The sequence below is a fragment of the Rissa tridactyla genome, chromosome 9 (assembly GCF_028500815.1).
Source record: "Rissa tridactyla isolate bRisTri1 chromosome 9, bRisTri1.patW.cur.20221130, whole genome shotgun sequence".
Lineage (NCBI taxonomy): Eukaryota > Metazoa > Chordata > Aves > Charadriiformes > Laridae > Rissa > Rissa tridactyla.
The window spans coordinates 9,306,062-9,322,418 of record NC_071474.1 but is presented as its reverse complement, the minus strand read 5'-3'; the positions used below and the strand labels follow the sequence as shown (position 1 = coordinate 9,322,418).

Genomic DNA, 16,357 nt, shown 5'->3' with positions numbered 1-16,357 from the left:
GCCAGTTCCTCAGGAAGCAGCCATCAGGGAGAGCATCCTCCTGGCTCCACCTGGAAAAGCCGGCACAGATCACCGCCTCTTCCATCCCACTAGGAATGTGGGTTTTCCTCCCCAGTTTGAGCTTTGGGCAACAGGTTCCCGCTGGAATCGTCCCGCGCAAGCGGCATTTCAGTGGGAAATCTATCCGGTGGGGCCACGGCAGAGCTGTCAGCTGCCGGCTTTGAGGCGGGGAAGACAGGGATGACATTTTTATGGCTCCCATTCAACGAAAATCGCAGCCAGCCCTACACACGTGCCCTAAACACGTGCTCCCAGGTCAGAGCTACCCTCATTCTGCATAGCCTCGCTCACCCTAAAACCCACAAGTCCCACCCAGGGTCCCCCTCAGGGAAGAGAAAACAAATCTGGGATCATCCCTGAAAGATCCAAAAATAGGGTGAGAGGTGAGAGGGAGCAAAGGGGTGTCCTCCTTCCTCAGGGGGCTGCCGGTGGCTGGATCCTTCCCCGTGTTGCCTGCTCCCCAGGAGGAGGTGGAGGGTGTCATTGGCCACCTCCAGACAAGAGCCGTGGCCAAAAGTGAGCCATGAGCTGAAGAGAGATGCACAAAAGCATCTCCCCTTCCCCGCTGCGGCTCCCCTCGAGCCGGGCAGAGGATGGCTCCTGGCAGGTGCTGCGCACAAGCAGCACAGGCAGCGCAGGGCACCGTGTGGCTTATTCCTCGGCTCTGAAACAATGGGGCGGCCACGTCAAGGAGCAGCGTTCCATGATGAGGGTGTCTGTCTGTCCGCACAGCCACCGGGGTGGAGAGGACCATCCCGATCACCGTCTCACTGGGACATGGACAACTTGGGCAAGCAACTGCCGGGGGACACTGGTGGCCAGCATACAGTTGGGATGCAGTCAGGATGTGACTGGGATGCAGCCAGGATGCCATCCCACCACCTGCTTTGGTCAGAGGGCAGGGCTGGGGTCCCCGGGGAGCCTTGGTCGGGATGCTGGCGTGCAGCAAACCCATGCCATCATGCTGAGAGATGTAATCGCCCCTCCATTGTGGGCTGCTGAGCAGTCTGCTCCGGGCAGGCAAGCAGGCAGCGTGCCCGGCCGTCACGCTCCTGTGTCCCCGAGCAGCCCAGCCCTCCTGTGTCCCTCCTCGGGGAGGGCTGGCAGGCCCCGATGTGTGGCTGTGCAGGGAGAAGGAGAGCAAGGAAGAGCAGTGCCACCAGATGCCGGGTCCTGCAGCCATCCCTGGTCAGGGCTTCCCATGGGGGACGGGGGCTGCGGGGCCGGCGCTGGCGGCAGATAACGCCGTTTCCGTGTCGGCTGCTCCCTATCAGCGTGGCGGCGGCGGGCAGACGAGATCGCACCCCAAGCACGCCGTACCGGGGGGGCCTTCGGGAAGGGGTCCTGGCCCCCTTCAGCCCACAGCCAGCCTCGCTGCAGTTTATTTTTACATGAGTTGTTTTCTTTCCGGCTTGATGCCGTCCTGCGCGGCGGCAAGAGCCGGACCAGGGCCCCTGTGCCTCATTTCCTTGCCATAAAACAACAAAGCGGGGGGCGAAGCGGCGCGCTGGGCTGGGGCGGCGGGTCACCGGGTCAGGGCACACGCTGCTCCCTGGTTCCTCCATGTGCTCAGCCCCACTGGCCACCCCCGGACCGGCATCCCCTGGCCGTGCTGCCCTTCCTGAGGGCTGGGTGTGGGTCTCTCGGAGCCGGGGTTGCGTGTCTGTGTGCCGGTGGGAGCTGGCATGGAGGGCATCGCCCAGGTCTAGGGATAATGCCTCCTCAGATGGGGGCAATTGGGCACCCTGAAGCTTTTTCCCTTGTTTCTGTGCCTCTGCTTTGCCCCCACGGCCTCAAGCAGACCCGGAAGATGCTGAACCCTGAGGCTCAGCTGCCTCCCCTGGACCCCAGAGCAGGCAGGCACTGCCTCCACATCCCGGGCATAGACCACCCTCCACTGCAGCCCTCCCGTCCCGAGCTGCTAGTGCCCACAGTGCTCCTGCCCACATGCGTGCTCAATGTCACCATCGCCTGGGCACCACTGCCAGTCCACCCACTGGGACGTGGGACAAGGGGTGGCTCTCCTCCCCCAGACCTGTGGCTTCACTGGGGCTTTGCATGGCGCATCATGGGGTCCCACCAGCCCTGATTGGGCACCCCGCTGCCCGCTGCTCTGCTCTCCGAGCTGGGGGCAATGCTGGCAGCTGGCACATCACAGATGAGGCACGCAGGCAGCTTGCAGGCAGCGTGCGGGCAGCGTGCGGGCGCATGGCGAGGCCATTGCCTGGGCACGGCAGGCAGGCGGGGGGCCGGGGACACCCACCCCAGCTCTGGGCTGCGAGCAGGGGGTTGGGAAAGGCGTGTGTTTCCCTTTAAGAGGCAGGACCTGGAGCTGCTTCCTCTCAGCCCTGCAAGAGCCCTAAACACAGTGCATCTGCCTGCAGCCTGCCTGCACGCCTGCCTGCAGCCTGCCCGCAACCAGCGTGAGTGGGGCTTGGCTCCGGAGCCGGGGCTGGGGAGGGCTGGCACCCCGGGGTGGTGGGCACACGGCTTGCCGGGGAGGGCAGGGAGGGATGGCATCGCCATGGAGGGTGCCGGGCATCACCCCGGAGGATGCTGGGCATCACCACGGAATGTGCCAGGCATCGCTACGGTGGGTGCTGCAGCACGATGCTGACCGCCATCGCAGTTGAGGATGCCGGGCCCCCCCAGCACGTCACTGCAACGCTGGGCTCTGGGGGGTGGCTAGGCACAGGGGGACCAGAGCTGGTGGCCCCCCAGACTGAGGTGTGAAGCTGCCGGTGCCTCGAGCCCGCCCTGCCAGGCGTGGGCAGCACGTGGCCGTGTGCCTGCCAGGCTCCGGTGCCTGCGGCACCATGCACCGCTGCCACCGGGCTACCGAGGCGGCACTGGCCATCGAGAGGGTGCACCCCGTGCCCTCCAGCACCGACGCCACGGACCTCAGAGGGTGGCAAGTGTGGGCTGCACCCCACAGGAAGCGGGGCAGGGGCACCGACCGGGGAGGAGAGCCCGGGAATGAGCAACCCATGGTGAGAGCACCCGGTTGCCCACCCCCGTCCCCAGAGACCACCGCTGTACGCCGTGTCGGACCCTGCCGGGGGTGAGCACCCGCTCTGCCACAGCCCCCTGGCCTGGGGCACCTTTGCAGGCACTGGTAAACCTTGTCTAAGCAGGGGGCACGGATGTCAGATCCCTCCCAGGTTTGGAGGGGGGCTACCGGAGGCTTGCCGGGTTCCGGGCCCCCTCTGCCGGCTCCGGGAAAGTTCGCAAGCCGGCAAATACTGCTGCGAGCCGCCCTGGGTGAGCCCCATGCAGGGCACCCTTGGTTGCCTGGGGCACCCAGAGCTCGGGGCAGCGTGGGTCTCCGGTGCCGTGGGGCAGCCGGGCTTCCCTCCACCCGGAGGACCTGGTTTGGGAGTGAAACGTGTTGCACGGGATCAGCGCCAGCCACATCCGCGGTGCAAAGCGTCTGCCCCGGGTTGGAGCCAGGGGTCCTCCGGCAGGCCGGCTGGGTGCCGCCGCGCTTTGTCCGGTGCCGGGGCAGCGGAGGCAGCCCCGAGCTCTCTCCTCCCCGCCTCGGCTGGGCTACACGCTCGGCTGCCTCTGTAAACCGAGCTTGCGGCTTGCAGCGGGGCTCGGCCACTTCTCTCCCCCCCACACCCTCTACGTGATGTTTTCCCAGTGCTCCCTGTTCAAAGGATGCCCTGGGATCCTGTTTCCCCCGGCTGCCCTGTCCCAGGCTTGGTCTCAGTTTCCCTCTCCGGGCTGGCTGCTCTGTGATCCCCTTGGTGGGACCCCAGGCGGGAGGATGAGGATGGAGGGGACTGGGAGCCCCAGTTGTGGGGCAGGTCTGGGGGTACGGCTCAGGTTGTCTGCGCCCTCCCCTGCGGGCAGGCGAGCCACTCTGCCGGCTATTCCCACTGCTCTCCTTGCATGCCTGTGATGGGGTTTGCCTGCTGCCGTGTGCCAGGAGTGCTGGGGCCCTCCTGGCTATTTTGGGGTGTTACTGCAGACCTTTCCCCCTCAGCAGCTCAGGGTTCAGCCTCGCTCCCCTGCCATGCTGCTGCTCCCGCTGCTTCTGGAGGCCACCCTGCTGCGGCTGGCCAGCGGCTTCCATCACCCTTTCTACAACGGCTTCTACTACAACCACCTCATGAACGACAAGGGCAACGGGCAGGAGGAAGGTATATCGGGGATTGGCAGGGGTGGAGGTCGGTGCAAGGGCCTGAAGTCCCCCCTTTACCTCTGGGATGTTGCTGGAACCCATCTCCTGGGGGGGATGTGGACCCCAGAGGAGCAGGCGGGGGTGCTCCAGGGATGCTCTGTGAATGCTCATGGGATGCTCAGGGAGAAGAGGTGGCTGGCGGGAGGGAGCAGAGTGTCTGCAGGGAGATTTGGGGACACTGCCCAGCCCTGGACCCTGACCCACAGTTCACACCTTCCCTCCCTGTCCCCAGTGGATTACTTCAACGGGGCCAAACTGGTGGTAGAGACCTCCAAAGACCCTGTCTACAGCTCCAATGGCGCCAACGTCACCCTGCCCTGCCACTACCATTACGAACCTGACATGGAGGCCAAGCCCAAGATCCGCATCAAGTGGTCCAAGCTGCGGGATGACTACACCAAGGAGCAGGATGTGCTGGTGGCCATCGGCAAGACTTACATGGCCTTTGGGGACTTCCAGGGCCGTGCTCACCTCCGCCAGGTCAGCCGGCGGGAAGCCTCGCTGGTCATCAGCGATGTGCGCTTGCAGGATGATGGCAAATACCGCTGCGAGGTCATTGATGGGCTGGAGGACGAGAGCGACGTGGTGGACCTCCAGCTGCAAGGTGGGGACCGCCTGAACCCCTGTGCCAAGCCAGTGAGCCTGGCCTTCCCGTGGCACCCTTTCCTTGGGGCAGATCACAAGGCAGGGGCGTTGGGGAGTCCAATCGTGGGCAGAAAGGGGCTGGGGTGCTCAGTGTGATGGGGTGTTTGCTTGGGGTGGTGGCTTGGGGCCATCTGACTGTGGGGACTCAGCAATGAGTAAGCCCAGCGCAGCCTGCCCAGCCGGGATGCTGGGGATGCTACTGTGGAGTCAGAGTTGGGGGTGACCCCGTGGCCGCAGTGTTTCCTGCCTCTTCCCACTCTTCTTCCTCCCATCTGCCTCCTCCTGTCTTCCCGCTGTGCTGCACCATGTGCAGCCGCCCCCTCGCCTCCCAGGTCTGAGTGTCCCCATGAATCTTGTGATGAATCTTGGTGACTGGTCCAACCCCTCTTGCTCACTTGCCATTGAGGACCTTACTCAGTCCCAGCTCCACTGCCAAGCCCAGAGCAGGGGAAAGGTCCCCCTTGCTGGGCCCCTGCCCACCCCCTCAGCCCCTGGCCCCTCCCTCTCATGGTGGCTTGTCCCCTCTGATCCCTGTGACTGTGGTCCATGGTGGTGGTGCACATATTCCCGTGGTCCATCTATCCCCGTGACAGTGTTCCATCCATCTCCATGTTGGTGGTCCAGTGTCCTGGGATCATGGCACATACACCCCCATGATGCTGGTCCTTGTGTCCCTGTTCCTGTAGCTGGTGCATCCCCATGACAATGGTCTGTCTGTCCCCACAGGGGTGGTCCATGTCTCCCTGGGACCATGGTCTGTGTGTCCCCAGGACTGTGGTCCATATGTCCGTGTGCCCATGTGCCCCTGTGCCACCAGATGTCGCTGGCAACTTGCCGCTGGCGGCTGCGTGGGGAGAGCAGCCCTGTCCCTGCCTGCCTGAGCCTCGGGCTGTGCCACACTGGGGTGGTCCCTGTCGCAGAGCCTGAATTTGGGATGGGTCGGGGACCCCTGTGGCTCCTGCCGGGGCTGGACTCGGGGTGGGTTGGCTGCCTGCGGAGCCGGCTGAGTGCCCCGTCTGCCCCCAGGCATCGTGTTCCCCTACCAGCCTCCCCGTGGGCAGTACAGACTCAACTTCCATGAAGCCGAGCAAGTGTGCCAGGAGCAGGGCGCCATCCTTGCCACCTTCAACCAGCTCTTCCAGGCCTGGAGCGAGGGGCTGGACTGGTGCAACGCGGGCTGGCTGGCTGACGGCACCGTGCAGTACCCCATCCGCCTGCCCCGCAAGCCCTGTGGTGGGCTGCACCTTGCCCCGGGCATCCGCAGCTACGGCCCACGCCACCGGCACCTGCACCGCTTTGATGCCTTCTGCTTCTCCTCCGGACTCAGAGGTGGGTGCTGGGCCAGGGGCTGGGGGGTGGGATTCTGGGGAAGGTGCTGTGCCCGATCAGCGGCATCCCATGTCCTCCCTCCCCCTTCGGGCACAGGGCTCAGCCTGGGTGGGGATGCTCCATGCAGGGATGCTCCAGATGGGGATGCTCTGGATGATGCTCAGCACTGATGCTCTCCTCTCCCTCCTAGGAGAGGTTTTCTACCTGGACCACCTGGCCGGGATGACGCTGGAGGAGGCCAAGCAGAGCTGCCAGGATGCGGGGGCTGAGATTGCCCGGGTAGGGCAGCTCTACTCTGCCTGGAAATTCCTGGGGCTGGACCGCTGCAATGCTGGCTGGCTGGCAGATGGCAGCGTCCGCTACCCCATCACAAAGCCCCGGGCCAACTGTGGCCCCGCAGAGCCCGGAGTCCGCAGCTTCGGCTTCCCCAGCAAGGGCAGGTTTGGTGTCTTCTGCTACAAGGAGAGATAAGGAGCCGGGAGTGCTCCTTGGCCGGAGGATGTTTCCAGCCTGACGGTGCCTGGCGTCAGGTGTTTCCTAGGGCTGTTTTGGGGGTGACTGGGGGGGAGGTGGGTTGGAGGGGAGGCTTCTTTTTGTTTTATTTTGTTTCCTTCCTTTATATTTTCCACATCTTGCTGAGCAGCTGGCACACGCAGCTGCTTGGGGCAGTGTGGGACTGTCCCTGGCATGGGCTGTGCATGAGGACGATCCCCATGGGCTGCTGCCACCCTGGCTTGGTCCCTGCTACCCTGTGGGTCGTGGCCCCTTCCCACCGTGGCAGCACGTCTCCAACATCCACCTGCCCTTCCAGGCTGGTCCTGCCCCTGAGCTCGTGGGGCAGGAGTGAGGTGAGCCTGGGTTTGGCCAGAGGCAGAGAGTGGGTGTCTCCGTTGCATCCTGGCCCCTCTTCCAGCCCTGTACCCGTCCTGCTGAAGGATACCATTGTGCCTGTCCCTGTGGGAGTGCCAGTGCCTTATCTCCATGCACTCCTTGCCCAGACTCCACTTGAACTCTGGTGCCTTCTTCTTCGAGCATTTGGTTGTGAAAAGATGTATTTTCCTGGACCTCTTTAATAAATCCGTGGAGAAAGCCCTGGAGCGACGTGGCTGTGTCCCCATCTCTGTCCCAGCACGAGAGAGGGGTCTGCCATGGAGAAAGGATTTGGGGATTCCTGGCTTGATACCCAGGACTGTCTCATCCTTGGCTGAGCATCATCTCATCGCTGCTGGCTCAGCACTGCTCCTGCAAGGGTCCCCATGCTCCCTCATTAATGAATGTTAATAAACTCCCGGGGTGTCACGACTGAGAGCTGCAGGGTGAAGCAGTTCCTGCTGGCGATGGGTTTGAGATGGGTTTTGGGCATGTGGGTTAACCCCCTCCCAGGGTGAGAGCTGAACAGGGCGGTGATGTCCCACCCCAGGGGCCTTCTTCGGTTGGGGCTTGGGAACCACCACCCCAACACTTCCGTTGTCCCCAGGGCTGCACCCTTGGGTGCTGGCTGGGGCTGAGCCCCCTGTTTGGGCTTCCCTTCCTTCCCTGCTGCCTTGCCATGGGAAGAACAACCCCCCCCCCGCCCACACAGACACCCCCCTTTCCCCCCAAAAAACCAACGCTGAGAAACTGCCTGTTCCGATTTCACTCTCTTTATTATTTATCATTCTTTCAAAATAGGATATGTTCAAAAATATAAATAGGTGCAGGGAACGCTGGTGCCCCGCACGGTCCCCTGGAAAGAGCACGTCGTCCCGGGATGGGCGTTGAGCCACAGGGGAGGCGGCGGGGAAGCAGAGAGGGGCCACAGCCCCCAGCGCCCGGGTCCCGGGTCTCAGCATCCCTTCACCTCCCTCCTCCCACAGCTCCTTCCCCCGCAGCCCCCTCGCCCTCCCCACCCGCCCCGACATGCTGCAGCAGTAGGAGGATTCTGGAAAAAAAAAATAAAAATAAAATAAAACCCCAAAAGGTGCTGTTCACCCCGGAGATTAAATAACAGAAATAATTACATTGTTCGTGGATAAAATCAGGAAAAAATAATCATCTTTATTATTTAACTTAACCCCCTGCCCTCTGCAAACCCACCCCCCTCCCTGTCCCCGAAGGCACGAAGATAATTGGAACCGGACGGTTAGTAAAAATGCTGAGATCTAATTCACTTTGCTTTGGTGCTTGGAAAAACATTAATTTTTTTTTTTATATATATACACAAAGGTGGGTTTGTCTTTAATATAATTTTTTTTTTCCTTATATGACAAAAAAAGCAACAAGAAGAAGAAGAAGAAATCGACTCTGTTATTATAACTGTTCTGTTAAAAATCTCTCTTTCTCGCTTTCCCCCCGGGTCTCTCTGGCCCCACTCTAATGGGTGGGTCTGTGCACGGCTCTGCCGCTGGGTCTCGACCGGCTCCTGGGGCTCCTCTTGTATAGCCTGCGCTGGTAGTTGGAGGCTGCGGAAGAGGGAGGAGAAGAAAAGGCACCTTGTTAGCAGGAGCCGGGACAGAGACGCTGCTTGTCCCGCGCTGGCCGCCCTGGCCCCCAGTTCCCTGGAAAAACACGGGCAGCCGCAGGCAGCGCTGCCCGGCGGGCGGCTGTGCGTGCCCCGGCGCCAGCCTGCCTGCCCACCGACAATCCTCCCTTCTCTCGTCCCTGCAGCTGGGGTCTGCTTCACCCAGGGGTGAAGGTGCCCAGTGCCTACCAGGAGCCTGGGCAGGAGCATCCTTTCCGTGGATGCTTGTCCCATCCTTTCCCTATGCCCGGCCGGGAGGGCAGCTCTGCTAATGGGGTGGGCATGGGGTCTGCTTCCCCATCTCCCCTGCTGTCCTGCCGGTCCCACCCCCCCCAGTGCCCTGGGACAGGGAGGGAAACTTCCATCAGCAGTGGGATGGGCTCAGGGCACAGGAGGGGAAACAGCCCCGTCTGGCTGGCAGGGGCAAGGTTTCTGCCTGATCTTTGCTGCCAGTCTCCCTTGAAGCTGACACCGCTCCGGTGCGATATTTCCATGAGGGTTTTGATGGAAGAGGCAAAAACTGATCGGGAACAATCTAGGTCTCTTGACCGCTGGTGGTCCATGCCAGGAGCAGCCTGCAGCTCTCTGGATCCACGGCAGAGCCAAGGGAGTCAGTGGCGTGGTCCACACCACACAGACACCTCCTCCATCCCTCCTCCTTCCACCTCCTCCCTGGGGTGGAGGTTTGTCTCTTAAGCCCATATCGACTTTCCCTGGCCGTGGGACTGTTGCTTGAGCTGGAATTGCCCAGCTGGACCAGAACCTGGCAAGGAGGCCACTGGACAGATGTGATTTGGATGAGGCCGATGAAATTATTGGGAAGCTGCAGGCGAGCAGGGATGGGACAGGGGTGTAGGCAGGCCTGGGAGTGGGCTGGGACGCCAGTGGGAGAGGGCTGGCTGCCGCCAGCTGGAGGCCTGACAGGAGAAGGGTCAGGAGCCCAGCCCTGTCCCTCGGCTTAGCTCTGCCGCAGGGCTCCTGCCTGCTCCCCAGGCAGGGGGATGCTGGGGAAGGGCTCGGGAGGACCACAGCTCCCCCTTCCTATTCTCTCTGCATGATGCAGGTGGTGCCAAAACTCACCCTTTCAGAAGGCATTTATTTTTCTTTCCTTTCGTTAAGTAGCCTGGGTCTTTGGTGAGATCTCTGTAGCCCTTTCCTGGCTCTGGACCTGCCCCTACCCCTGCCTGGGCTACCCCTCCAGCCAGCCCCCGTGGTCCACATCTGCTCAGAAGATGCTACCTCCCACGGCCCCATCATGGGGGAGCTTTCAACAAGTCAAGGGGACCAAGATGTCCCCTTCTGTCCGTCTCGGAGCTAACCTGCACCCTGAGATGATAGCCCCCTCATTCCCAGCTGCTTTTCCCAGCTGCAGGGATGCATCAGTCCTAACACGAAGGCAAAGGGGACAAGACGTACGGTTTATGCAGGATATCCGCGGCTCCTCCCACTGCCCATTGGGCTGGCACCGGATTGTGGGCACGTGGCGCTGGATGTAGCCTTGGTTGCACTGGTACCGCACCATGGAGTTTATTTCATAGCGGTCCTTCTTCCGGCCAAAGGTCCTGGCGTTCTCCACCACAGGGGGGTCCCCACAGGCCACTGCAGGAGATGGGCAGAGACATGGAGAGCTTGAGGAGTCCTGCCTGTTTGAGCGGGCAGTTCCTGCCTGCCCAGCGCGGGCTGGGTATGCACAGCCTCGTCACTCCTCCCGCACATAAAACCTTGAATCCCTTTGAGATTGCCTCTGTCCACAAAATTTAGCGGCGGGAGGATACATCACACCAGCCGCTTGCGTCCATGGGAGGGCATGGACCTGGTGTGCAGGAGTGATGCTGCAGCCAGGGTATGGCTCTGCCTGCAGACGTGAAACCCCATCCTTGGTGGCTCGACCTATTTGTCTACAAGCCCTTGGCAAACTTTCTCCTAGAGCCTTGGCCAACATCTACTGTTACTTCCTTCTACCTCTTTGACCACCCTTTGCAATGACAAAGCCCACATTCATGTGCACTGGGGGCTCCACTCCAGCCCCACAACCTCTGCCTGGGCCCCCTGTCCTTGCTGGTGCAGCGCAGGGTTCTGACCTGTTCCTTTCTTGCAGGTGAAAGGGAGGTGATAGTTGCAGGGAACGTCGTTCCATTCGCCTTGCTCGTGCCAGATCATCACAACGCAGTCCTCACCCGCCGCAAAGAAGTTATCGGGTTGGTTGGGCCGCCAGTTCTCAAATTGCTGCAGAGAGAGGAAAGCCCTTCTCCTAAGGCTGAGCCCTCCCCTCTCCTACTGTCATCTTCATCCTTGCTGCTGCCTCACCCATGCATCTGACCATCAGAGACCATGGGTTCCCAGCACTGCTTCTACAGTGGTTATTTCTATTGCGATGGTGCCCAGGAGCTTAGTTGACCATCTTTACTAGAGGCTTGGAAAAACCATGAGCCTTATAAAGTTTAGGGCTGCCTCCACTCAATTCCCAACCCAAGCACTCAGCATGGAACTCATGGGGCTCTTCCCACCCAAGGGAACCTCTTCCTCCTGCCCCAAAAGCCAGTGCCTGCTGGTGGCATGGGCTGCAGACTCACCAAGGAGTGCCCATCGGACCAGCGAAAGTCGTTCTCCACAGCTCTGTCACTGAGGCCGATCCATTGGTAGTCTTGTGCGTGGCCTAGAAGAGCGGAGGAGGAGAGAAGTGTGGGTCGTGGTTCCCCTGCACCTTGTTAAAGTGTTTCTTTGCCATCTCAGCCATCTCTGGCCCTGGACCCTCTGGGACATTGGGCTCCTTCCCAGCCACTAGCCCCTGGTGTCCTTTTTTTCCCTGCATCGTGCTTGTCCATCTCCCTCCCCACTCAACATGGAGCCACCCGCACTGGCACGGGTCACTGCGCTTTTTGCAGCAAGTGAACATCTTGTGAACAAGCCACATCAGCAACCTGGTAAGAGCAAAGATCTGTCCTAGCCAAGAAAGGGCCCTCTTCTGTCTCATGGCCGGACAGCTCTTCCTCTCCCATGCAAGGACGAGGCCTCCTTAAGAAATATCTGAGCACTACTGGGGGAAATTGTGGTTTTTATACAGTTTTGGATACACCTGCCCATAGAGTGAGAGTCCAAAGGATGGACCCTTGCCCAGTCTCAGGCTTCCCTCAGCACTCACTGTTCACAAATTCTTGCTCCTCCGGGGTGATGATACTGCTCAGGTGGGCTTGATGCTGTCGGCATCTGGTCTCTGCATCCATCCAAGTCTCCCGCTCTTCAAAGTGCCTGTAGCAGTGGCCCTGGAACTTGATCCATCCTTCCTCACAGTTTTCCAGGTCTGAAACACACAAAGGAGGGATGAAAAGGAGTTGGTGCACGAGCCTGGAAGTCTTCCAACTCACCTCTTAGCAGCTCATGCTCTCATGGCATAAGACAACACATGTCCACTTCTACTAAAAGGCAAAACCTGACACTGTTGCCTGTGGGAAATCCTAGGGAAAACAATCAGAAGGCATCCAAGGCACATGCAGAGAGGGCAGCCTGTCTTGAAGACCCCGTGTTTGCAGTAATGTGACCAGTGCTACTAGAAAACGAGAGATACAAACTTATTCCTGAGCAATTCGATCCCCGTGTCATGTTCCTGGACTTTGTTTTTGAGGAACTGACCAAGCAAGAACCCCTCTCTTCCCACTTGTGCTGGCCTGCTGAGTTTTTTTGCTTTGGAAAGAAACTCCAAAACCTGAATCCAGATGTCCAGAATCAACATGTATATGTTGAAAAGGAAAGAGGGAAGGAGAGCCCAGGTTCAGGTGGTCGCATTGCTTGGTGTGGTTCTGTGGCTTTTGAGGAGAAGCAAGTCTACCAAGGCGGAGGCAGGAACTTACCATGGTGGAGAGACAAAATGAAATCTTAAGGAAAAAGCTTGGAAGCTGCTAGAGAAGTATGAAAATTTCTCAACTTTTCAGAATATCTTTTACCATCTGAGAAACACTGAAGACTTGAACTCATTAATTAAAATAAATGGAACTACAGATGGAGGAGAGCAGAGGCGAATGGAGAAGCCACCAGAAAAGACCTTCAGCAGCTCCCATGCAATGCAACACCACACGTGTGCTCTATGGGACTTAAGGAAACAGAAAAAGAAATGTTTTTAATCTCTGCCTTTCAGATGGCCGATCTACCATCCTTTCTCAGGCACTTGTTCTTGGAGTAGTGGGCTTTCATAAGTCTTCATGCCTCTCTCCCCTTCCATTAAGGGTTTCTGTACTCAGTTTCTTTCTTCTGTTGTTAAACTTGGTAGGCCAAAGCGCTTGTCACCTTCAGTCACACTAGTTCCTCCTAATCCACTGTTCTGGTGTTCTTCCAGCTGGAGATTGCAGATACTTTGTTGGGAGGGTTGGTAGTTAGTTGAGGCATTAGAAATGTTTTCCACTTTCTTCAGCAGTTCAAATGGATTATCTGTAAGTAGCTGAAGCTCTAAGGATTCTTGGTCTTTCCAGGCCGATCACAAAGCAGAGAACATGCTTTTGAGATTTAAGACTTTTGAGATTTAAGACTTCTTTCCAGAAGCTTCAACACCACTCCTTGTAATCACAGCCTGGGGATGGGACAGCACATGGCACGGAACATCAGCAGGACATTTCTTAGGAGAAAAGCCACTCTTTCTTACATAGCTGTTACTTATGGGGAAATACGACAACAATCGTTTTGGAAAAGAATGACAGAAATCTTGTTCCCCAGTAGGGACACTGTTGAGGTGGCAAGAAGGAGTGGCTGTGTGCACAGATGGCAGAGCTCAACTATGGTGTGCTGTTGTCCTTGGAGACCAAGAGAAAGGGTGGTCTGCCTCATGGGAATAATGAAGATCTACATTCCCCAGTGAATTCAGGCACTGGCTTCCTCCTGCATCTCCCAGGCTATAACCCCCAGGCATCATGAGCCCACAAATAAGAGAAGAGAGGAAACTAAGTCTGGCTTCGACCAAACAAAATCATAAGCAGCCGCAGGGTAGAAAGTCTCTTGTTGGTTTACAGGGATCTTCAACAACAGGTAGCAGGGATGGATAAATCCGGGGCTGATTAGGTGGCATTAGGAAAGTGATGATAAGAGAGCACAATTCCTGCCCAGACGTTCCAATGATCCTGAGCTTTCTTCTTATGGTCTATTCCATATGTTCATATGGGAAGCAGAAAGAGAGATGCAGAGAAAGGGCAGGGGAAAACCCAATATATATTATCATTACTCATGCCGAGGTGAAGAAGACACTGCAACCTTATTTCTCTTTTGTTTGAGCACGGCAGGAAAGCTTCCCCTCAGATAAGCTGATAAAAGTTTGGACTTTGATCAGCTTTAAGAAAAAAACCCACCTTCTTTTTCTTTCCTTGTAGAAACAAAAAGAAGTATTAGTGCAGCTCAGAGTACCTAATTTTGATGGAAAAATAGGTCACTTCATGTTTTCTCAAAGATATACGTTCCCTGCTGATTTTGCGACAGGAGACCACATTGAAGAGGTGACAAAAGTGTCATGCTGTGTCAAATCGGTGGAAATTCCTGGAGTGAACAAGGCTTCTCTCAGCTGCATCTTCACAGAGAGAAACACAATCATTTTTCATGGCTCAGTTGAAGCATCCTTCCATGAAATTCCAGTCCAGCAGAGAAAGTTTGCCTGGGGTGAAGATGTACTTAGATGTTTTCCTACTGTTACAGATGAACAGAAAGACCCTTGACCCAAAGCGACAGTGACTTCTGTGATCAACATTGTTATGATCTGTATGGAGCTTCACCAGAGAAACTTAAAAAAGAAAAAGTTGAAGAAGAGACCAGAAACTCCTGCTTAGGAATCTTAGATGACATGGTGCTGTGATGAACAAACTAGTCAAAATATATAAGCAAAAGTCTCAAAGCTTTTCCCTAGTGTATTTTAAGCTGCTATTAGAGGTTAGCTTACTGAGATGAGGTCTGATGGGAGCACTTGGGATCAGCTTTTTGGTGGGGTAGGGTGGGAACAAGGTAGTGCAGCAGTTAGTAAGATTAGCTGAAGCCGGGTAGGCCGTACCGATCTCACACAGGTCCCCTCCGTAGCTGGGAAGGCATAAGCATTTGAAAGAGTCGATGCCATCAACGCAGGTAGCTCCATTCAGACAGGGGCTTGAGTGGCACTCATCAGTGTCTGCAAGAAATCAAGGGCTTCCATTAGGGCTCTGGGCAGACAACTCCACCAACAGGAGAATTTGTTTCCTTGTTTTTTTAGGAGGGAATATCAGTTGTTCTAGGGGAACTTGGGAGTTGCTAGGGTCTGATTTTAAACCATACTGCCACTGCTGCTGCTGGAAGAATGAAGGCAAGAGACCCAACCCACCCTACAAGGAAGGCATTGATTTTCTGTCACTTGATGGTTGAACACCGCTCTGAAGATATCAGTACAAGCTCAGAAAGATGTATCCAATACGCAACACTCAGTGTCTTTGGCAGCTGTGGTAACTCTTCCTTGTCTGCTGTCTCTGCCTGATGCATCAAACATGCAAACTTGTGTCTGTGTCTCCACCAGCGGTGGGTCTACGAGGAAGAACGTGGAATTCTCATAAGTGATGGAAACATCCTGAAATAGATCCCTATCTCCTAACCGGCCTTCCTGCTTGACGGTGCTCACTACTAGTTTCTTCCTAACCATAACTTATATGGAATCCTGGGACAAGAAATCTCTTCTCAATGAAGATGAAGACAATGCAGAGAAGAAAAGAAGTGGTTTCAAAGGTGGTTCAGAGTGCCTCAACCTTTTTCCTTTGAGGATCTTAGGCCTAGCTTTGGGTACGTCTTCCTTCGTGAAGAATACTGGAGTGCACTGCCATTTTCTTCAGACCTGTCCCCACTATGTGCTCTCTTGCTTGTGAGGGGGCTGGAAGAAGCTGGTATGTCTTTTTCAGCTGTGGATTCTGTCTTGGTGGAGAAAGGTCCTCTCAGTTTCCCATCTAGATAGAGCAGCCCTTCAGATCCTTTTTGCTTTAACGGAGTTGAGAAGAGAACTTGGTATGTGAAGAGTTTGGCGCTCAACTTTCTAATGTTTCTCAATTTGCTAATTAGCACAAGTCTGGGTAGTATATGCTACCATTTGGTAGCACTTCCATCCTCTGTCATCTTGGGGCAGAAGGAAGGAAGTATAGATGCTCCAAAGAAGGCCACAGGTAGCCAGTTTGTGTCTATATATTGTAAAATCTATCTTGTGCTGTAAGTAAAAGCTCTTCTCCCAGTATGTTTCCAGACTGAGCCTTAATCCTACTTATTGAGCTTTGGAATCAGAAGACGAGTCATTCAGAATGGAAAGATTTCAGAGATGTTCAACTCAGAAACAAGGAGGAAGACTGAGGAAGAAAGCAGGAGCACATCCATGCAGGTTAGGTTAAAAGATGACTGGTTAGATCCTCATGCGAGACGTTTCTCTCTTTCACACTCAGAAGAAATCTAAGGCTTTAAAAGTGCTGACTGACACTCCATGCTCTTCTTGTGGATGAGAGGGGTTAGTGAGGAAACATTCAAAGACAATAGACATGCTGGCTATGGAAATACCAGAACAACTCCCCAAGGTCTGTTCATCTTCTGGTTGGGGTATATTTGGTTGGATATTGTCTCCCTGCAGAACCACGGCCCAGCTGCTCAGTGTCCCCAGACATATGAGA

General features: G+C 56.8%; 2 protein-coding genes across 3 annotated transcripts in view; one reads left to right on the top strand and one right to left on the bottom strand.

Annotated features, from left to right (window-relative positions):
- Positions 1-2,423: 2,423 nt before the first annotated feature.
- On the top strand, positions 2,424-7,470 carry HAPLN3 (hyaluronan and proteoglycan link protein 3). 2 transcript variants are annotated; one of them, XM_054214515.1, is made up of 5 exons: positions 2,424-2,483; positions 4,052-4,205; positions 4,479-4,850; positions 5,918-6,220; positions 6,411-7,470. In XM_054214515.1, the coding sequence occupies exons 2-5, from the start codon at positions 4,079-4,081 to the stop codon at positions 6,689-6,691; spliced, it is 1,083 nt and encodes a 360-aa protein (XP_054070490.1). In that variant the 5' UTR covers positions 2,424-2,483; positions 4,052-4,078; the 3' UTR covers positions 6,692-7,470. The 2 variants fall into 2 exon arrangements, with proteins under 2 accessions (XP_054070490.1, XP_054070489.1); XM_054214514.1 differs by having other exon boundaries at positions 2,425-2,483; positions 4,049-4,205.
- Positions 7,471-8,532: 1,062 nt separating this feature from the next.
- ACAN (aggrecan) overlaps positions 8,533-16,357 on the bottom strand; it is a 50,812-nt gene continuing 42,987 nt past the window's right edge. Inside the window, exons 16-21 of the mRNA XM_054214561.1 lie at positions 14,740-14,853; positions 11,863-12,021; positions 11,294-11,376; positions 10,802-10,946; positions 10,137-10,319; positions 8,533-8,661 (exon numbers count right to left, since the gene is read on the bottom strand). Coding sequence (XP_054070536.1) covers positions 8,573-8,661; positions 10,137-10,319; positions 10,802-10,946; positions 11,294-11,376; positions 11,863-12,021; positions 14,740-14,853 — 773 coding nt within the window. The 3' untranslated portion in view covers positions 8,533-8,572. The remainder of the gene's footprint in view (positions 8,662-10,136; positions 10,320-10,801; positions 10,947-11,293; positions 11,377-11,862; positions 12,022-14,739; positions 14,854-16,357) is intronic.

Bases quoted from the DNA above. Each gene is read 5' to 3' on its own strand.
- HAPLN3 (XM_054214515.1), top strand. From the start codon at position 4,079: ATGCTGCTGCTCCCGCTGCTTCTGGAGGCCACCCTGCTGCGGCTGGCC. The intron at 4,851-5,917 runs GTGGGGACCGCC...GTCTGCCCCCAG, and splicing joins GGTGGACCTCCAGCTGCAAG to GCATCGTGTTCCCCTACCAG. The intron at 6,221-6,410 runs GTGGGTGCTGGG...TCTCCCTCCTAG, and splicing joins CTTCTCCTCCGGACTCAGAG to GAGAGGTTTTCTACCTGGAC.